Genomic DNA, 23,392 nt, shown 5'->3' with positions numbered 1-23,392 from the left:
CTACATCACACTCCGGGCCAGCTCGATTGTGCTTAATTAAAGTATTGATTGTGTTAACGAGGCTAGATTTCCAGTCCACAGAGGCTACCTGCTGATTGGGCCTGATCATTCTGAAGCCTTAGGTGTTATTTCCTTTAATGTTCAACAAACAAGTGCACTGACTGAACTGGAAGTCCCAATGGCCTCCATTTTAACTGTGCCCTGTGTCCCTGCTGAGATTCTAAACGAACACGCCAACCTACTTTCTCCCTACAGCTGAAACCTGGACTGAGGCTGGGCCCTGCCTCGCGGGGGGGGGGGGGGGGGGGGGGAGATATTTATGACCTAACTTCAGGCTGAAATAACAGCCCCTCCAGTCCCATAGACATGTTCCATATCCCAGCGTTACCCCCACCCCCTCCCCTGTATACTTGGGATCTTCTAAACTATGAAGTTAGCAGGGAAATAGAATGCATTTTCCAGATCATGTGAACCATCAAGCTCTCGGGAAACTGAATAACAAATAGGGTGTACACATATTCCATGTGTTTATTGACATTACTTTGGGTTGTTAGTTCTTCTATGAGTCTTATTTGCAGTTCATTTGAACTCTGAAAAAAATTCGGAATTCATGCAACTAATTTAGCTGCTAAGATACAAATCTGGGTTAGCTGAGGAGAGAAGCACATGGTGAGGGTTGTCATGGGCGACAGCAGAAACCAAGGTGTAAATGACAGAATCAAAGGGAGACCAGACCACCTTTCCTCCGTGTTTCTGTATGAGGGCAGTAGACTGCTGCTTATTGGTTGAGAGTGAGAACAGATGTGTTTGAACACATGCAGACACAGCTTCCCTGGCACCTGAGGTCTAAGCCAAAGACAGACCCCCAATTCATTCATGCCTCTCTTAACATTCAGTCACCCTCCAACACTCACAGTTCATTTCGTTCAAAAAATGTTGTTATTTGGAAATGTGCTGCTGCTAGGAAGTATAGTTTCATGATTTATGCACAGGTGAAACTATGCATAGGTAAAACAAATAAAAGGTGGAGGATTCTGGACAGGGGTGGGGGAAAAAATTGCAAGAGAGGGAGTAAAAGTCTAATAAATGGGATATATTTGCTATTAAGTCATCCATTTATTGCTGTTTTGTGAATACCTGCTCTGTGTGCAGAATGACATATACACGTAGTAGTGTTGTAAATCTATTGGTTTCTAATGGTGAATTATCAATGCTGTACAGGAAAGGTCTGGGCTAATGCATTTCCTCACATGGTGCCAAGACACACAAGTAAGCAGATTGTTTTAATGTGATTCTTATTGCGTTTGGCACACACACATCCATAAACGTTAGTGCGCACACTCTTTTCGCCCATCGTCTCCCGCTCTCTCTCACACACGCACACTCTCAAGCCTAGCCCACCATCACAAAAAAGGCCACGGAACACATTTAATGAGAAGTCTTCCCTCCATCTCATACTGTAGCCCTTTCATAACTCCAGTGCCATGTTTTAGCCTGCTTCTTCCTGTTGGAATGGGTGAGGGAGAGAGTTATGTCCCATGTCAACACAGCTTAGAGACGTTCCCTGTTTCTCCGCCCACCCACACTCACAGTGCAAGTAATGTAGCCATGACAGAGAGCAGGGTTATTGCAGTCATACTGAATAGTAGCCTGGTCCCAGATCTGTTTGTGCTGTATCCAAATGTATCTATTTGTTTGGCAATGACAATAGGTGCTGACACAGCACAAACAATAGATCAAGACTAGAGAAAGAAGTGCATATGGAGTATAACAACAATAATACAAACACAATGAGAATAGATGGAGATTCTTAGTCACTTTGAGTCTCTCCTAATAATATCATCTATTGTGCAAAACAAGGGTAAGAAAACTATTGCTCTTTTAATGTTAGTACCATGATGCCAAAGTCATAACAAAAAAAATTGATATCTCATAAACCTGAAAATCTCCTGCTGATGTACATTAATTCATATTTCCATTTTGTTATGAAGGAGGATGCATAGTGAGTGTCAGGAAAGGCTTTTTTAAGAGTAAAAAAAAATATACATACAAATATAAGTCGATGCCTTGGCTGTCTGTACATTGTTGTTTATGTGAAGGAGATGTTATGGTTTATGACAGCGTTTCCCAAATTCGGTCCTCGGAACCCCAAGTGGTGCACATTTAGTATTTTTCCCTAACACTACACAGCTGATTCAAATGATCAGAGCTTGATGATTAGTTGATTATTTGAATCAGCTGTGTAGTGCTAGGGCAAAAACCAAAACGTGCACCCTTTGGGGTCCTGAAGACAGAGTTTGGGAAACCCTGGTTTGTGATGTGAAGTTGGCAATTTAACACAAATTGCCAGCGACAGATAGGGTTTCATTGTTCTGTCTACATAGTCCATTCCGCTTATATAACATCCGCTTGTTAGCTAGAGAGATGACTCAGAGGAGCACAGATTATTGTCTCTGTCCTCTTTAAACAATTTCCAGACCAGGAGAATGTTGTTGCTTGTCCTCTGGGCTGTATTCTACTGACATCAGTAAATCACACAGAGCAGCCTAGAGCTTTAAGTCACATCTCATTACTTCATGGCAGTTGGTCACTTTGTTTCTCCTCAGTCAGAGAGAGAAAAAAGTAAGGCCACAGTCCCCAGAAACAATCCAGACTACTACTTTACCTTCTGTTTCAGTTTGTCATAAGTCCTTGGCAGATCAGATAGATGGTTTAGTTTATTTAATCATTTCCCACCCCTCCTGGTTCTCTACTTGGACCGGTCCTGCCGTGCCCCCGCCCCACCAACACCCCTATGGGGAGGAGGTCAGTGGGCTGCTCCGTTGTAAGACTTGCCATACATAATGAAGTCTGTCTCTATTGGGTGGCTGGAGATGGGCTGCTTGTAGAGGGGGTTGGAGGCCTGGAGAGAGAGATGAAAGAGCGAGAGAGAGAAAAGGGGAGAGAGTAACAGAAAGTTAGAAAAATTGGTCAGTCAGTTCATTAACATGCACATGTTGAGGCAGGATGGACATTTAAGCCACAGCCTCAGAATCTTGGAACAGTGACAGTGTTCCAAACAGTTCTTCCACTAACTGACAGCTTTGTGGTCCAACACGAGGTCTGATGGTTCAACACATTATGTTTTTGCTCCAGCAGATGCTTCAAGTTAGGCTCTTCACACAGATCACATTCAAGTGGTCATACAGAGCATATCATACCGAGATACCACACACAGGGCTATCGCAGCCAACTCCGGAGCTATGGTTGAAGACACGAACAAGTACAAGAAGTCCCACTACGACCTCAGCAGAGCCATCAAACAGGCAAAAGGACAATATAGGATCAAGGTGGAATCCTATTACACCGGCTCCGATGCATGTGGTAGGGGCTACAGTCCATAAGATTACAAAGGTGGATCTAGCCGTGATCTATCCAACAACGCCTCTCTACCAGAAAAAGACAATGCATTTTATGCACGCTTCGACAAAAACACCAAAGAGCCGTGCACAAGGGCCCCCGCCGTCCCAGAGGACTTGGTGATCTCGCTCTCAGAGGCCGAATTAAGGTTTTTAATCTGGTCAACACTTGCAAGGGGACAGGGCCAGATGGTATTCCAGGGCCATTTTCAACCTCTCCTTGTCACAGTCCGTAATCCCCACGTCTCAAGCTGACCACCATCATTCCTGATGGTTACTACCACCCTTTCCTTATGCACTAACATCTGTAATCATGAAATGCTTTGAAAGGCTGGTCATGGCACACATCACCTCCATCTTCCCAGACACCCTAGAACCACTCCAATTTGCATACTGCCCCAACAGATCTTTTTATTTTTATTTTATTTCATGTTTATTTAACCAGGTAGGCCAGTTGAAAACAAGTTCTCATTTACAACTGCGACCTGGCCAAGATAAAGCAAAGCAGTGCGACAAACAACACAGTTACACATGGAATAAACAAACGTACAGTCAATAACACAATAGAAAAAAAATCTATATATAGTGTGTGTGAATGGCGTAAGGAGGTAAGGCAATAAATAGGCCATGGTAGCGAAGTAATATATATATATATATTCAGTCAATAAAAAAAAAAAAAAAAGCCATTTAAGTTTGATTTATTGAAACCTTAATACCAACTGGTTGTGTTCCACAATATAATATAATCTTCAAAAAGGTAGTAACCTCAGCAGTGGCCCTTGCTTGCAGAAGCATATTGCTGTGCAATGGTATAGCATTGTTTTGTTAATTTAGCAGACAAGACAATCTTACTTCCCAAGCCCTTATCACAGACAAGACACCTATTTTGTAGTAAAAAACATTGTAATATAACAGAATACATTTCCAAATGAAAAAAGTTACCAGTGTTAAGTGATGTGCATATCCTGTCTTGAACAGTTATTCTCAGTGATCATTTGAAATGGGGCTCAATTTGGCGAGTTGAAAGACAAATTGTTTCAGGGTTACAAACCAAAATCTGTCTTCTTTTCGATATACAGACATTCAATATAGTTTATTCTGCCTATTCTTTGGAATTTTCTTAAAAAGGTCAATTCCACATTGAACACTGCATGGTGATGAATTACGGCCACATTCTGATGAAAATATGCTCCGTCTTCATTGAACTAACGTTAATCCATATTTTCAGTGTGGAACCTGTCTATGTTTTGGGGGGGGGGGTTATAGGCTAGGATAACCAATTAAAAAAATGTCACTAGCAGTTCGCAAAGTAGCTTAAGCGGGGGGAAAAAACGGGACACAATTATTCCAAAACTGCCGCTCGTTGATGGAATACATATTTTCCTACTTCAATCAATCAGTCCATTTTGAATGTGGGATAAAACTGTCATGATTTGTCAAGGAATGTCGATTGTGTATCAGATACGTTTTAATAGGGATTTATTGCTGCAGGCCTAAAGGGAGCTTGTGTGCACACTTACGACACGTGTGTAGAGGGAGAGGTCAAACGCAATGAGTGAGTGAGACACCAAGAGGAAAGGGAATTTAGGGAGATGAACTGCACGATGCTTGGCTTGGTTTCTTTTTTGTTGTGCCCCGTAAATGAACATGTAGGCCTATGGAACACTAGACTCAAAGAAAACTAACAGTCTTCAAGACAAAAAAATTATAATAATTCAAAGCACATTCCACCAAACAGTTTTACAGTATTTGAAAAAAAATGAATCTCTGGTTAAAGATAGTTTTGACGTTGAGATGTTATTTTATGTAACCTTTATTTAACCCGGACGACGCTGGGCCGAGCCACACGAGACTCATGCCCATCTCTACCTCCGACATACTTTTTTTTAGTTTGAAGCGCTGTCACAGTGTCACCAATTTGATTTGAATAAAATTTGATTTGACCATGAAAGTGTTTAAAACTTGTCTCAGCAGAATACATATCTGATGCAACGTGGGTAAAAACGGCTCATTTGGCCAATATTACTTACCAAGCAAAGCAGAGCTGTTTTATCAACATACAAATATCCTATGCATTTTCTATTTTGCACATACGCTACATTGTAACTTTTATATTTAACTAGCCAAGTCAGTAAAGAACAATATATTATTTACAATTATGGCCTAGGAACAGTGGGTCAACTACCTTGTTCAGGGGCAGAACAACAGATTTTTACCTTGTCAGCTCGGGGATTTGATCTAGCAACCTTTTGTTTACAGGCCCAACGCTCTAACCACTAGAATACCTGCACTCGCATATAGGGTTCAACCAGGACTGTTACATTTGTAACTGAATGGAGACATTTTAACAATGGAATTTAACCTATTGATAGGAAAAAAAGATGGGAAAAAAAATGTAGAATGGTGTAGAGGAGAATAAGATTGAATCATGCAATATTAGGCCTACTGATTACTTCTCAGTATATACTGACAGCCTGTGAGCTACCGGACATTATTCTGTAAAGATGCAACCTTTGGTAGACTGATGAAAGGCTACTCTGAGTCAGTGGGTGAATCTCAATTACATTCTTCTCTGCTTCTCAAAACCCATTGAATGAGAAAGCCAGAGGTCCCTCTCCTCTGACCTTTTCCTCCAATGTGTTTTGAGGAGACGGGGAGAGAGGACGTAAGCAACAGATTATCCCACAGGCTGCGATACAGTTTAGCCTAATCAGACCTGCACGTGCTCATCATAGTTCTTATAGGCAAAATTGCATTCTCATTTCTTTAACGCTCATCGTAGTTCTTGTGTGGTTTTTACTCATACTTAAATGTTTTATAATATTTTCTAAACTCAGCAAAAAAAGAAACGTCCTCTCTGTCAACTGCATTTTTTTCAGCAAACTTAACATGTGTAAATATTTGTATGAACATACGTTTCAACAGACATAAACTGAACAAGTTACACAAACATGTAACTAACAGAAATGGAATAATGTGTCCCTGAACAAAGGGGGGGTCAAAATCAAAAGTAACAGTCAGTATCTGATGTGGCCACCAGCTGCATTAAGTACTGCAGTGCATCTCCTCCTCATGGACTGCACCAGATTTGACAGTTATGTCTGTGAGATGTTACCCCACTCTTCCACCAAGGCACCTGCAAGTTCCCGGACATTTCTGGAGAGGAATAGCCCTAGCCCTCACCCTCCAATCCAACAGGTCCCAGACGTGCTCAATGGGATTGAGATCCGGGCTCTTCGCTGGCCATGGCAGAACACTGCCATTCCTGTCTTGCAGGAAATCACTCACAGAACGAGCAGTATGGCTGGTGCATTGTCATGCTGGAGGGTCATGTCAGGATGAGCCTGCAGGAAGGGTACCACATGAGGGAGGAGGATGTCTTTCCTGTAACGCACAGCGCTGAGATTGCCTGCAATGACAACAAGCTCAGTCCGATGATGCTTTGACACACCACCCCAGACCATGACGGACCCTCCACCTCCAAATCGATCCTGCTCCAGAGTACAGGCCTCGGTGTAACGCTCATTCCTTCGACGATAAACGCAAATCCGACCATCACCTCTAGTGAGACAAAACCGCGACTCGTCAGAGAAGAGCACTTTTTGCCAGTCCTGTCTGGTCCAGCGACGGTGGGTTTGTGCCCACAGGCGACGTTGTTGCCGGTGATGTCTGGTGAGGACCTGCCTTACAACAGGCCTACAAGCCCTCAGGCCAGCCTCTCTCAGCCTATTGCGGACAGTCTGAGCACTGATGGAGGGATTGTGTGTTCCTGGTGTAACTCGGGCAGTTGTTGCCATCCTGTACCTGTCCCGCAGGTGTGATGTTCAGATGTACCGATCCTGTGCAGGTGTTGTTACACGTGGTCTACCACTGTGAGGACAATCAGCTGTCCGTCCTGTCTCCCTGTAGCGCTGTCTTAGGCGTCTCACAGTACGGACATTGCAATATATTGCCCTGGCCACATCTGCAGTCCTCATGCCTCCTTGCAGCATGCCTAAGGCACATTCACGCAGGTGAGCAGGGACCCGTGGCATCTTTCTTTTGGTGTTTTTCAGATTAAGTAGAAAGGCCTCTTTAGTGTGCTAAGTTTTCATAACTGTGACCTTAATTGCCTACCATCTAAGCTGTTAGTGTCTTAACAACCGTTCCACAGGTGCATGTTCATTAATTGTTTATGGTTCATTGAACAAGCATGGGAAACAGAGTTTAAAACCTTTACAATGAAGATCTGTGAAGATATTGGATTTTTAAGAATCAAGACAGGGTCCTGAAAAAGGGCTGTTTCTTTTTTTGCTGAGTTTATTTAATTAGTATTACTACATTGTTGGGAAATAGCTCTCAAGGTAAGAATATCACTGTACTGTTTTACACCCGTTGTATCCTCTGGACGTAGCGAATAAAACTTTGAAATACATTTTTGTTCCTACTCCAATTCCCACATATGGCTTCAGAGTGTTATGATACATGGAAACTGTTCCAAAAGTACATTAGATGTACACCACAATGAGATGAAAGACAATACATTCCACAACTTGGCATTTCAAATGGGATGTGCTTATATCCTATCCTTCTCAGACATGCAAGTCTCATAACTTATATTGGCCTACTCTTGTCCCAAAACAGTCATCAAAGCAATTTACACAGCCTTTCATTTGATAGATAGTCCTCATTGACTCCCATAACTAATATGGCTCAGTCACAACTGAATTCAACCTGTTTATATGCACAGTGCCTTCTGAAAATATTCATACCCCTCCTTGACTTATTCCACATTTTGATGTGTTACAGCCTGAATTCAAAATGTATGTATTTTCTCACCCATTTATCTACGTACAATACCCCATAACGACAATGTGAAAACATGTTTTTAGATTTTTGTTGATAATTTATTGAAAATGAAATACAGAAATATTTAATTTACATAAGTATTCACACCCCTGAATCAATGCATGGTAAAAGCGCATTAGGCAGCGATTACAGTTGTGAGTCTTTCTGAGCAAGTCTCAAGCTCTGCACCCTGGATTGTACAATACTTGCCGATTATTCTTTTTCAAATTCTTCAAGCTCTTTTAAGTTGGTTGTTGATCATTGCTAGACACCCATTATCAAGTCTTGCCATAGATTTTCAAGCTGATTTCAGTCAAAACTGGTGCTATGCCACTCAGAAACATTCAATGTCGTCTTGGTAAGCAACTCCAGTGTATATTTGGCCTTGTGTTTTAGGTTACTGTCCTGCTGAAAGGTGAAGTGTCTGGTGGAAAGCAGATTGAACCAGGTTTGCCTCTGGGATTTTGCCTGTGCTTAGATCTATTTAGTTTATTTTTACCCCCCCCCCCCCCCAAAAAAAAAAAAACTACCTAGTCCTTGCTGATGACAAGCAAACCCATAGCATGATGCAGCCACCACCATGCTTGAAAATATGAAGAGTGGTACTCAGTGATGTGTTGGATTTGCCCCAAACATAACACTTTGTATTCAGGACATGAAGTTCATTTCTATGCAGCATTACTTTAGTGCCTTATTGCAAACAGGATGCATATTATGGAACATTTTCATTATGTACATGCATCCTTTTCACTCTTGTCATTTAGGTTAGTTTTGTGGAGTAACTACAACCACTGCCATTAAACTCTTGAACTGTTTTAAAGTCACAACTGGCCTTCCGGCAATGGAGTTAGGAAGGACGCCTGTATCTTTGTAGCGAATGGGTGTATTGATACTCCATCCAAAGTGTAATTAATATCTTCACCATGCTCAAAGGGATATTCAAGGTCTGCTTTCTTTTTTGCAAGACATTGGAAAACACTCCCTGGTCTTTGTGGTTTAATATGTTTGAAATTCACTGCTCGACTGAGGGACCTTACAGATAATTATATGTGTGGGATAGAGAGATGAGGTAGTCCAAAAAATGATGTTAAACACTATTATTGCACAAAGAGTCCATGCAACATGTGACTTGTTAAGCACATGTTTAGTCCTGAACTTATTTAGGCTTGTCATAACAAAGGGGCTGAATACTACTGACTCAATACATTTCTGCTTTTCATTTTCTATTCATTTAGAAACATTTAGAAACACATAATTCCACTTTGACAGTGGGTAGGCCAGTGACATCGCAAAAATGTATATTCAGGCTGTAACAACAAAATGTTGAAAAAGTCAACTTTCTGAAGGCACTGTAAATCACTGTTATAAATAGGTTAGTCATCCTCCTCACCATCTCGTAACGTGCGCGGCAGCGTGCGCTCTGGAAGCGGGCAAACTCCCGCCGGTCGTGCACGGTGATGACCAGCTTCCAGATGGCTAGCAGCACAATGCCCACCAGCAGGATACTGCCCACCACCGCCAGGAGGACCGTCATGGCATCCGGCGCTGCGCCACACTCTGGAGACGGGAGGGGAGACAAACAAACAAAGATTATTAAAAAGCAGATATATACACAGGAACTAAGAAAATACACAAAGATATAGATAGGAGAAATATAGAAAGAGACATATACACTGAACAAAAATATAAACACCATGGTCCCATGTTTCATGAGTTGAAATAAAAGATCACAGAAACGTTCCATGCGCACAAAAGGCTTTTTTCTCTCAAATGTTGTGCACAAATTGTTTACATCTCCGTTAGTGAGCATTTCTCCTTTGCCAAGATAATCCAAGTTTTTAAGGGGGGGTGCAATTGGCAGGAATGTCCACCAGAGCTGTTTCCAGCGAATAGAATGTTAATTCCTTTACCATAACCTGCCATAAAAGTGATCTATGGTGGCGGTGGGGTTGTGGTATGCGCAGGCATAAGGTATGGACAACGAACACAATTGCATTGTATCGATTGCAATTTGAATGCAGTTACTGTGACAAGATCCTGAGGCCCATTGTCATGCCATTCATCCACGTTTCAGCATGATAATGCACGGCCCCATGGATCTGTACACAATTCCTGGAAGCCGAAAATGTCCCAGTTCTTGAATGAACTGCATACTCACTAGACATGTCACCCATTGAGCATGTTTGGGATGCTCTGGATCCACAGGCCTCAATCAACAGCCTTTATGCTAAGGAGATGTGTTGCGCTGCATAAGGCAAATGGTGGTCACACCAGATACTGACTGGTTTTCTGATCCACGCTCCTACCTTTTTTTTTTAAGGAATCTGTGAAAAACAGATGCATATCTGTATTCCCAGTCATGTGAAATCCTTACATTCCTAGACAGTCCTAGTTAATGAATTCATTTAAATTGACTGATTTCCTTCTATAAACTAACTAAGTAAAACCTATAAAATTGTTGCGTTTATATTTTTTGTTCAGTATATATATATATATATATATAATAAATAAATAAAATGAGAGAGATAGATAGAGACAGGAACATAGACAAAGGGAGATGCAAAAAAAATAAAAAAAGAGTCAAAAAATCATACAGAATAGCTGTTTAAAAACAGGACTCGTTTACACAAAAACATCTAAATCTAATATCATAACCCCATTGTCCAATAGAGTGCATGTCCACAAGAGGCCTAGACTGACACTCGCCAGATAATAACAAACAGACATGGTATACAGTATTTCATACGGCAACACATGGCCTTCTCTGCTATTGTTTTATCCTCCATTTCTTTGAATGTGAAGAGAAGCATCTGGCTGATATGTTACGTCCATGTTTTCTGTAGCAGTACTGACCTGGCTCTTTGAGCGCGGTGAGGACTGACATGCCGTTGGCGTGTTCAGAGTACATGAACTTCATCACACACTCGTTCTCCGTCTTGTACAAGCAAAGGACAGCGTTTGGGTCTTCCGTTTCTGTAAGAGAACAAAAAGAGAGGGGGGCACTGCTGAGACACAAGCGAGAAAAAAAGCTGGCGAAACTTACTGAGAGAAGAAACAGAAAGACAGAAAAAAGAAAACAAGAGAATGGTGAGAGCTCCAACAAGACAACAATGTGGGAAAATGTATCAAGATGCATTGCTTTATTGTGAAATCACTCTTGGATAAGTGATTGATCGCATTCCACAGTAAGGACAGAGCTATTTGCTTTGCTTTTTTGTTCTTGTGAACTCTATCATTCAAATATTCTAAATGCCTTGGGGACTGAGGAATTAGACTAGCTTTAACCCCATCCACCTTATTCCATCTCCCCTCGCTTCCCTCCAGCCTCGTCTCCCCTCTCTGCTTTCGGCGGGAGAGAAGTTTCTGGAATGTACATGCAGAGTGTATTAGGGGAGGTTGGAATAGCAGAGTGAGAACGCAGTGAAACAGAGCAGATCTAGGACAGTGAGGGGAGGGCCTTAAGATATAACAATCCCTTTAAATCTAGAGCCCATGGTGCGTCTGAAACGGCACCCTATTGCCATCTCAGCATCACAATGTCCCCACAAGCAACATTAACATATTAAAACATTCCTAGTTAACTATCCCCCGCAATGCAAAATGCTGAAGGGATCCAGACAGACCAAACCCTGGGACTGTCTACGTTCCACTTAAGACCTGTGGGTTTTAAAAGACAGCACGTGATGACAGTTTAGAGTTATGGGTGCAGGTAGAGTTACATGTTTGTTTAGAGGGTGGGGTAGATGGGGAGTAGGCAGGGGGCATCATGTTTTAATGGGGCTGCGTGTCTTTGAACTAAATGATGGGTTTGGCTGCATGGCGCTGCCCGTTATTATAAGCTGCTACCTGGAGGACAGAACAGAAGATGTCCGTCCGCTTTGCCACTAGAGACCCAGACTGACACTCGCCAGAAAATAACAAACAGACACCCACTCTGGACTGGAGAGGGTATATTTATTTTCCTAAGTAATTACAGATGAGGCGTATGGGCGTGTGTGTGGGTTGGAGAAGCGTGCGTTACTTTGGTCTGAGCTAACCCGTCAGAGCAGCTGGGTCATGTCACATTAGCTAAAATAGCTCAAACGGTACGTACGCCGTGTTTTGGAAAGGCTGTGCACAATAAGAGTGGGAGAGAGCTAATAAACTAGAACAAGGGAAGACGTCTGTAATACATCAACAACAAACTGCTGCAGACGCTAACCACAAATGTTGATACTCCTCTGTGTGCGTGTGTGCGTGTGTGTCTCTCTCTCTCTCTCTGCTGGCCAGCTGATGTTGTTTTGTTTACTCACTAAGCGTTTCCACAGTGATGATCTCGTCCTTGCATAGCCGCTGGCAGGTCTGGTTGTCGGAGAGTCTTCCGGAGTTGAAAAGCCGGCACTCGATGCATTCCCTGGAGTGGAGAGAGAGATAGAGAGATGACAGAGCGACAAGAGAGACCGTGCGTGGCATAATTACATAGATCATACATGCCGTGTTTACAGGAGCACAGAAGTGACCAGGCCTTGAGTTTAAGGTCAGTTTATGGTCAAGGGTCACACCCAAAATGTTCACCTTTAACCTCTGAAATGAGAGCCATGTGTGAGTATAGGAGCATGCTGGGAGGGTACCACTGTGACAGCCCGCTGATACACTCTGCTCCTGACATAGGATGAGTGATTAGAGTGAGGAGTTGGGGTCGTAAACCTTTTGCTTTTTCGGAGGACACCAATGGAATGGGAGCCGTCTTAACATCCTTCTTAAGCGCAAATCATAGTCCACAGTCGCTGAGACACGATAGTCTGGCATCCCATTGTGATATAGCCGTGTGGCTCTGCGACTACCATCGATGGGGGACGCACAGCCCAAAAGCACACATCCTCACAATTCCCAAACAAAGCATCTCCGGTATGCCTCTCCTATTCATTTAAAAGAGTTGACAGTTGGACAAATTGCACGAGCTGCGCTGAGAATTAGAAAAGACGGAAAGCCAACGGTCTAATATTCCTGGAACACTGCTGTGCATCCGCGTACACGTTTGGTACTCTGACAGACCCTTTATAGAAATAATCTAGACAGTTATACGTGTCTTAAATCCTCTTTGTACCTTAATGCATGGTAATGGATGATATGCGTCTTACCATGATAGGTCAAAATCACAGCTTCAGGTGCACATTAGAAACCCCTGGACACTTAGGACATGGTTGACCCTGCTCTCCCTCCCTACTCTTCTTCTTGCCTTGCATCTCTCCCTCTCTTCCACTCCACACAGCCCTTCCTCTGTCCCGTACCTTTTGGTGCCACAGGCATCGGGGCAGGTGGGGCATTTCTCGCAGGTGTCCCCGAAGGCCCCTGGTTCTGTACACTGGCAGTGGCCGCACGCACAGCTGCCTCGCCCACTACAGATCTTCCCGTCATCAGACACACAGGAAGACGTGTCCGTGGAACAGTTACAGTTGTCTCCGATGTAGCCCGCATGGCACTTACACTCCCCACAGTGGCACTCTCCGTGACCTGAGAAGAGACAGGAGGTAAGGAGGGGGAGACTATGAGGACAGGCATCACAGACACAGTTTCAAGCGGTATTAAACAAAGGTCCATATGGTAGAGCCAAGGAGCTTTAACGGGGCACTATGCAGTTGATACATACATTTGGTCTTATAAATGTATGAAATGGACCCATTGATTCTTGAAGAATATAACTATAAATGCTTAGTTCAACAGTTGTACCTCATCAGAACGCAAAATATAAACTTGTTTGTATCCAATGTTTGTAAACAAAGTAAATGTAAACACTGTATATCCTCAAAACATGATTAAAACTATCATTTTGATATCATCGATGGTCTGTCCTTGACATGAATTTGAGCGTGGACACATTTCTCCAAGCCCAGGCGGGAAGACACTTTGTTATCGTTTTAACTGCTGATTAGATGAAAGAAAGAAAAAAAAAACATACCTACACATTCTACAAAAGGACATTCTAACTGGGAAGAAAGTTCAAACATTAAGAAACTATAGACAATACAGCCATTCACAATCATTCGGCTTAACCCAAATTGTTATGGATCACAAAAGCTGTGTTCTTCCTTGCCCCTGGGCTCCCGAGTGGCGAGGCGGTCTAAGGCACTGCATCTCAGTGCTAGAGGCGTCACTACAGACACCCTGGTTCGAATCCAGGCTGTATCACAACCGGCCATGATTGGAAGTCCCATAGGGGGCACAATTAGCCCAGTGTCGCCCGGGTTTGGCTGGTTTAGGCCGTCATTGTAAATAAGAATTTGTTCTTAACTGACTTGCCTAGTTAAATAAAAGGTTACATTTCATCAGTCATGATTTCACCAGTCACGAACAACTGGAGTACTTTCAATTATTCCAGTTGGGGCTTAGAACCAACAATGAGCATGCAAGCCTAACAAACTTAAATGGAACGAAGCTTATCGACATTGGAAGCAGCCCAAGGTGAAGCTAAGCCTTAAGGGTGTGATGTCAGAGTGGAGTTAATCACTGTTCAAACACTGATTTGTCTCAGTAGCGGTCGTGTGTGTGTGTGTGTGTGTGTGTGGGGGGGCCTAGGGGCAGATCTCACAGTAACACACAGTAGGCTGGGTTCTTCAGACAAGACAAATAGCCCCTTAAAAGCTTTATCAAAGTAAAACAATTAGTCTACTGTAAAACATTTTTTAAAGAAAAGCTTTTTGTGCATATGGACAATTTCTGGGATGTTTTATTTCAGCACATGAAACATGGGACCAACTCTACATGTTGTGTTTCTATTTTAGTTCAGTATAGGTAGAAGAGAGATCTTTCCTAATCCAGGTGTTTTAGCCTAGTCCCCTCTCTCCTCTAATGGCAGGAGAATTCCACTGGGTTTAAGTATTAAGAAAGCCTAATACTATAAAAAACTTTAAACGTTGAAAAACCTGGGGCTAACTAACCAGTCTGAATCTTGCAGCAACACAATGATGCTAAACTGCTAGCGTACTGCGTGATGTTTCATCTATGGAGACGTTTTTTAAAGCTTGTTCTAGAATCTACAGAAGAATTACATTCTGTTGTGGTACAGTAGAGATGTATGCTGACTGACAGACAGGGCCCAGAGAATGTGGACCCGCCTAACAAATGTAATTAATGCTGTCTGAGTAGGATGTTCATTGTTTTGGACACACTACACCCTTAAATCATGGTAATAAGTTCCAGGTTGAAGTGCCCCGCCGAAAGATGCTAGTGTGCTGGCCCACATGGGGGAAAATGTAGAAAACAGTTGCTTTCAAACTAGTGATTTCGTGGCTAATTGAAGGAAGTAATTTTGAACATAGATTATGCATATATGAACTACACGTCGACACTCGAGCCCAAAGTGAGAGGTTTAAAAAAAAAACGTTCTTAGTCGCCAATGTACCAGAACATGTCTTAATAGGATTTGTGCTGTTTTTAAGGACTATATTTTAAGAGGTGGAAAAGTTGAGTCTGGTCAGATTAAATCATTCCTGTGGTTTATGATCATGTCGTTGCCACACCCAACAACGGTCACTGATGGCGGCCAGTAGCACAAACAGGGTGTGTGTGTGTGTGTGTGTGTGTGTGTGTGTGTGTGTGTGTGTGTGTGTGTGCGCGCCTCCAGGTCCCGGTGGCTGAGTCACTGTGAGCAAGGCCTGGGAACGTGTCTTTAAACAGAGGGCATTGCTGGGAAATCCATAGCGTGAGCGTCAATGTAACAGTAGATCAGGGCTTTCCAACCCTGTTCCTGGAGAGATACCATCCTGAAGGTTTTCGCTCCAACCCTAATCTAGCGCACCTGATTCTAATGATTAGCTGGTTGATAAACTGAAATCAGGTTAGTTACAACTGGGGCTGGAGCGTAAACCTACAGGATGGTAGCTCTCCAGGAACAGGGTTGGAGAGCGCTACATTAGATTCATCTTGGAGGTTTGTTTGGGTAACGCTCACTTGACTGTCTACATGACACAGTGACTACTGCCTCGTTGCTGCTACAATATTGTATTCAAACACTGAGGCATGTCCTAACGTGCTGCGGTTTCCGCTATTCCCTACTTCTCAATATTGTGTGTGTGTCTCAAATCAAACTTTGTCACATGCGCCGAATACAGTGCAGACCTTACCGTGAAATAATTTTGGTAAGTCGGTTAGGACATTTACTTTGTGCATGACAAGTAATTTTTCCAACAATTGTTTACAGATTATTTCACTTATAATTCCCTGTATCACAATTCCAATGGGTCAGAAGTTTACATACACTAAGTTGACTGTGCCTTTAAACAGCTTGGAACATTCCAGAAAATGATGTCATGGCTTTAGAAGGTTCTGATAGGCTAATTGACATCATTTGAGTCAATTGGAGGTGTACCTGTGGATGCATTTCAAGGCCTACCTTCAAACTCAGTGCCTCTTTGCTTGACATCATGGGAAAATCAAAAGAAATCAGCCAAGACCTCAGAAAAATAAATTGTAGACCTCCATAAGTCTGGTTCATCCTTGGGAGCAATTTCCAAACGCCTGAAGGTACCACGTTCATCTGTACAAGCAATACTATGTAAGTATAAACACCATGGGACCACGCAGCCGTCATACCGCTCAGGAAGGAGACGTGTTCCGTCTCCTACAGATGAACGTACTTTTGTGCGAAACGTGAAAATCAATCCCAGAACAACAGCAAAGGACCTTGTGAAGATGCTGGAGGAAAAGTATCTATATAGTACAAAAGTATCTATATCCACAGTAAAACGAGTCCTATATCGACATAACCTGAAAGGCCGCTCAGCAAGGAAGAAGCCACTGCTCCAAAACCGGCATAAAAAAGGCAGACTACGGTTTGCAACTGCACATGGGGATGGTCTGATGAAACAAAAATAGAACTGTTTGGCCATAATGACCATCGTTATGTTTGGAGGAAAAAGGGGGATGCTTGCAAGCTGAAGAACACCATCCCAACCGTGAAGCACGGGTGTGGCAGCATCATGTTGTGGGGGTGCTTTGCTGCAGGAGGGACTGGTGCACGTCACAAAATAGATGGCATCACGAGGAAGGGAAATTATGTGGATATATTGAAGCAACATCAAGACATCAGTCAGGAAGTTAAAGCTTGGTTGCAAATGGGTCTTCCAAATGGACAATGACCCCAAGCATACTTCCAAAGTTGTGGCAAAATGGCTTAAGGACAACAAAGTCAAGGTATTGGAGTGGCCATCACAAAGCCTTGACCTCAATCCTATAGAAAATGTGTGGGCAGAACTGAAAAAGCGTGTGCGAGCAAGGAGGCCTACGAACCGGACTCAGTTACACCAGCTCTGTCAGGAGGAATGGGCCAAAATGCACCCAACTTATTGTGGTAAGCTTCCCGAAATGTTTGACCCAAGTTAAACAATTTAAAGGCAATGCTACCAAATACTAATTGAGTGTATGTAAATTTCTGACCCACTGGGAATGTGGTGAAAGAAATAAAAGCTGAAATAAATCATTCTCTCTACCATTCTGACATTTCACATTCTTAAAATAAAGTGGTGATCCTAACTGACCTAAGACAGGGAATTTTTCCTAGGATTAAATGTCAAGAATTGTGAAAAACTGAGTTTAAATGTACTTGGCTAAGGTGTATGTAAACTTCCGACTTCAACTGTAGGTCCTGGATGGCAGGAAGCTTGGCCCCAGTGATGTACTGGGCCGCAGGCACTACCCTCTGTAGCGCCTTCCGGTCAGACGCCGAGCAGTTGCCATACCAGGCGGTGATGCAACCGGTCAGGATGTTCTCGATGGTGCAGCTGTAGAACTTTTTGGGGATCTGGGGACCCATGCCAAATCTTTTCAATCTCCTGAGGGGAAAAAGGTGTTGTCGTGCCCTCTTCACGACCGTCTTGGTATGCTTGATCATGTTAGTTTGTTGGTGATGTGGACACCAAGGAACTTTGAACTCTTGACCTGCTCAACTACAGCCCCATCGACGTTAACGGGGGCCTGTTGAGCCCGCCTTTTCCTGTAATCCACGATCGGCTCCTTTGTCTTGCTCACATTGGGGGAGAGGTTGTATTCCTGGCACCACACTGCCAGGTTTCTGACCTCCTCCCTATAGGCTGTCTCATCGTTGTCTGTGATTCGGCCTACCACTGTTGTGTCGTCAGCAAACTTAATGATGGTGTTGGGCCACGCAGTTGTGGGTGAACCGGCAGTACGGGAGGGGACTAAGCACACACCTCCGAGGGGCCCCAGTGTTGAGGATCAGCATGGCAGACATGGTGTTGCCTACCCTCACCACCCGGAGGCCACCCCTCAGGAAGTCCAGGATCCAGTTGCAGAGGGAGGTGTTTAGTCCCAGAGTCCTTAGCTTAGTGATGAGCTTAGAGGGCACTATGGTGTTGAACGCTGAGCTGTAGTCAATGAACAGCATTCTCACATAGGTGTTCCTTTTGTCCAGGTGGGAAAGGGCAGTGTGGAGTGTGATTGAGATTGCATCATCTGTGGATCTGTTGGGGCGGTATGCGAATCGGAGTGGGTCCAGGGTATCTGGGAGGATGCTGTTGATGTGTGTGTGCGCGCGTGTGTTTGTCTGTGAGAGAAAGAGTGTTTTTAAATAACAGAGTGAGGAGGCAGAGAGCCTAGGACATGTCGATGAGGATCAGTAGAGCTGGTTTAATGTCATCTGGTGTAAAATGGCCCAGGGAAGTCAGGACTAAAAGCAGTACAAGCATTTCCTCTGATAGCATCAAGACCATTTCTCTTCTGATTGAAGGTCAGTACTGGTGTGGACTCGTCATCATGGTCACACAGCCCTACTAATAATCCTTATCCCTGAAAGACCCTTTACATCATTTGGTTGGTTACTATGGGTATTCAATCAGATAGGGCTACAGTACATCTAAAACACTATAGGTCTGACTCTCCATTGGGCATGGGTCACCAACAGACATGCTCTTTATCTAGCTGCAGACAGAGTTCACTGAGAAACCATACGAGGTAATGTAGCAATACATTATAAAAAATACCCAACTGTACGTAACAACTAGCACACATTCCATAATCGTCACCTAATTCCACTCACACCCTGAAACAGATGTGGATTTGGCATAATGCATGGGTACTGGTCTGGTGCTGTTAACCATCGTAGCCTTGTACTGTTGTTGTTATTCAGCAGTTTAGATTTTGCTTATCTTTTCCCCTCTAATGACTTGGTCATCCTGACATCCAGGCCAGCACGCCAGGCAGAGAGATCAAACAGAGGCTGTCACAAATGGCACCATATTCCCCATTTAGTTCACTACTTTTGACGAGGGCCCATCGGGATGCAGACTTGGGGATGCAGGCTTAGCCTCAGATAAACTGAGCCATAATGAGGGGAGAACCAACCCACTTCATCCCAGTCAGACAAGCTTGGCATGCTGCTGCAGAGGCCATTCCTCCCAGCTCTGCAAGCTCTCACTCTCGCCCCCCACCACCACCACCACAGTCTCTCTCTCTCCTCTGTCAGGATTCAGGTCACTGAGTTAAGTTAATGCACATCTCGCATCACTGCCATTCTGGCTAAAGAACAGCTCTCTTTCTGACAGAGAACAACAAGCGAGATACAGGCAGAAAAGGACCAACCAATGTGTCATCTATCCCTTTCACAGCCAAAGCCCAGCTTAGCTCAGTCCAGGGCACTAAGCCAAGTCAAAGCAACCAAATCACACATGTGGGAGTGCAGATCTACCAAGCCCCAGAGAGAGAGAGAGAGAAAGTCATTCAAACACAACTAAAGTGGCAGGTTGGGCTGAGTGTGTTGTTGCCTCCCTCAGTGCTGGGGTTAGCACTAAAAATATAGGCCTGGAATATAAGGTGATATATAGGTGAAGTATAGGGTTTCTATGTGTTGGGTATAAGGTTGGCTGATTGGCTGACTTCAGAGCAGGATAATATGGAACCTAAGAAGTGTTAGAGAGGCAGGTAAGTGTGGGTTAGTTAGAGAATGGCTGATGCACTGTTGGCCTATGGATTTGTAAATGCGATAGAGTGGAGAGATTCAACTGTAAAACAAATGAGAGAAAGGTAAACTTTATGCAGGCCGCTTCATAAGAGGCTCCAAAATAAACAATGTTTCCCAATACCGAGGTTATTACTGAAGTCTGGACCAACTGCTGTGTTTCCAAATACAGTATTTCCTGTTGCCTGAGACTGTCCAAACTCCTGCTGACTCACTGCTCTCTGTCCTTCTCACAACACAGACCAGACAGGCCAGACAGACAAAGAGAAAAAAAAAAAAAACAGGAAGAGAAGGAATCATTCAACTTATTTAGAACTGCTGTGAGCCTGGGGCTGGTTGAAAGCGTCAACTGTAGCTCTCTACTGCTTTTGATTCTGTTGCTCATATGGACCAAAATAGTATTTTAATGAAAAAAAGTACAGCTTAAAAACAAAAATGGGTCACTGAAATGTTAAGCCCCCCCCACCTTAGAGTAGAAAGAGTTTAAACATCTGTTAAAAGCAAAAACACTACATGGACTGTACAACACATGGATCCCATGTTGACGACACAAATGTGTTGTTGCTCGAGTCAATAGAAAACATACATGACTTCACTGACTTAACAGTCATTTCTATGGGTTTAAAACCAAAACAGAGTGCATATACTGTCCACACAGAACACAACCACACACGTTTAACACAAACGATTATTTGTGCTGTCTTTTCACAACAACTCTGTCTTGGCTTCCTGCCCTGTAGAAGGACCCTAAAGAACTCAAACCAAGATTACACATCCCCTATCTGGTGTTGCCGTAGCCACACAGGGATACTAGAATCTCCCCATGCTGATAGACACTTCTACCAGAGGCAGTGACTCCGGTATAACAGTAGAACACACTTTCTGAAGTTCCTTCTCTCAGTTGAGCACAGTGATGTTAGGAATGAGGATAGGTAGTCACTAATGGGGAAAAGAAGACATTTGGATGATGTCAAACCTCGGCCCAGGGTGGTAGGGCTGGTTCATGCTAGGTCTGAGATGGAGAGAGATTGAGGAGAGGAAGCAAGTATTATTTTATTAGGTAAGCCAATAGGTAAGGATGGAAGCTGGGCCCTGCTGCGCTCGAGTGGTATGGCTGATTGATGGAGCAGAGACGGCAATTGAGATGTAAAGAATGGACCTTGCTGCGTTCCACAGTGTCCCAGACTAAAGCTATAAAGACATACTGTATACTGGAGTCATAGGCGCCCATTTAAAACTGGAATCCTTAAACTGTCAGTTCGTTTGGGATATTACAACAACAAAGACGCGCAAACAGCGAATACTGTGTTTATCCCCTCTGACATCATCACGCGCCCAATAGAACAGCAGATGATGTACTGGAATCTTTTTGACCACCCTGCTCCACGGACCTCACCTCCGTTTTGTCCTCAAAACAAAAACAAATAACCAAGGTGCTGGGGCCGGACCGTGCTGCTGTTTCCATCTTTAAAGACAAGCCTTTAAACTTCTTTATAATCTCTTTTCTAGATATGGGAAAATGCCTTGTCATGGATATTTTTTTATTTAACCTTTATTTAACCAGGCAAGTCAGTTAAGAACAAAATTCTTATTTTACCATGACGGCCTACCCTGGCCAAACCCTCCCATAACCCGGACGACACTGGGCCAATTGTGCGCCACTCTATGGGACCCCCGATCACAGCCGGGTTGTGATACAGCCCAGGGTCGAACCAGGGTCTGTAGTGACGCCCCTAGCACTGAGATGCAGTGCCTTAGACCGCTGCGCCACCCGGGAGCCCCTTATGGTGGAGCATCTTGATGTACAGTAAGAAAGAATTAGTAGTAATAGGCTACATTCATCCCTCTTCAAAACGTATTTAAAGTACAGGTGGATTCAGTCAATCATGCTATCCTATTTTAGAAGACTGAAAGACAAAGTGAGAACTACTGTCGTAGGTTTGAAACCCGATTTCAAAGAGCTACAGGCATCAATTATTACACTGGGACACTCCCTTTGCTTGGGAAGTCTACTCTCTAATGATCGCTTTGAAAGCAGAACAATAAATCGCCATAACCACATGGCTTAATTAAGTTTTCAAAAGAGATTGGAACTTATTTTGAACGAATGCAGGCTTTGAGTTTCTGGCTGCTGTACAAACGCACCATACAAACCCAACAGAGAGAAGAAGTCAGAGCACAGCTGCCAAGAGGCTCAAAACGTAGAGACATTCCCAATTCCCCATCACATCACAACAACAGAGCACAGCATTCCCAGATGGTCAGCACACTGCCAAAGAGTAAAGAGATGGTTTCACAACGGGGGGAGAAAACCACAAAAACTACAGGGGGAGAGAGAGAGAGAGACTAAGCCCTGCAAAGTGTCAACAATGTGACAGAGGCCTCTGTAAACAGATCAGCCAGAGCTCTTCCACTTCAGTGAAGGAAACTTTGCTGAGATTTGATATTCACACAATAACATTTTAAACCCAAAGTTAATTAATTAAAAATGCTAAACTTAAAAAAACAATGCACATTTTGGGGGTTTATAGTAGAGGTCGACCGATTATGATTTTTCAGCGCCGATACCAATACCGATTATTGGAGGGCCAAAAACCGGCCGATTAAATCGGCCGATTTTAAAAACTACATTTTTAAAAATGTGTAATAATGACAATTACAACAATACTGAATGAACACTTATTTTAACTTAATATAATACATCAATAAAATCAATTTAGCCTCAAATAAATAATGAAACATGTTCAATTTGGTTTAAATAATGCAAAAACAAAGTGTTGGAGAAGAAAGTAAAAGTGTAATATGTGCCATGTAAGAAAGCTAACGTTTAAGTTCCTTGCTCAGAACATATGAAAGCTGGTGGTTCCTTTTAACATGAGTCTTCAATATTCCCAGGTAAGAAGTATTAGGTTGTAGTTACTATAGGAATATTTATCTCTATACGATTTGTATTTCATATACCTTTGACTATTGGATGTTCTTATAGGCACTTTAGTATTGGAACACATCGACAACAGCCACCCTCAGACACCCTCGAAGCAGCGTTACCCATGCAGAGCAAGGGAAACAACTACTCCAAGTCTCAGAGCGAGTGATGTTTGAAACGCTATTAGCGCGCACCCGCTAACTAGCTAGCCATTTCATATCGGTTACACCAGCCTAATCTTGGGAGTTGACAGGCTTGAAGTCATAAACAGCGCAATGCATTGCGAAGGGC

At 43.3% G+C, this 23,392-nt stretch overlaps 1 protein-coding gene across 2 annotated transcripts in view; it reads right to left on the bottom strand.

Annotated features, from left to right (window-relative positions):
* Positions 1-1,096: 1,096 nt before the first annotated feature.
* Positions 1,097-23,392, bottom strand: part of itgb5 (integrin, beta 5) — a 75,671-nt gene continuing 53,375 nt past the window's right edge. For both annotated transcript variants that reach the window (XM_014173614.3, XM_014173615.3), the window contains exons 11-15: positions 13,496-13,718; positions 12,518-12,618; positions 11,079-11,198; positions 9,616-9,782; positions 1,097-2,902 (exon numbers count right to left, since the gene is read on the bottom strand). In XM_014173614.3, coding sequence (XP_014029089.1) covers positions 2,807-2,902; positions 9,616-9,782; positions 11,079-11,198; positions 12,518-12,618; positions 13,496-13,718 — 707 coding nt within the window. In that variant the 3' untranslated portion in view covers positions 1,097-2,806. The remainder of the gene's footprint in view (positions 2,903-9,615; positions 9,783-11,078; positions 11,199-12,517; positions 12,619-13,495; positions 13,719-23,392) is intronic.

Source organism: Salmo salar, chromosome 25, assembly GCF_965601325.2.
Source record: "Salmo salar chromosome 25, fSalSal1, whole genome shotgun sequence".
Lineage (NCBI taxonomy): Eukaryota > Metazoa > Chordata > Actinopteri > Salmoniformes > Salmonidae > Salmo > Salmo salar.
Note: the sequence above shows the minus strand (reverse complement) of the source record. Positions and strands in the feature narration are given on the sequence as shown.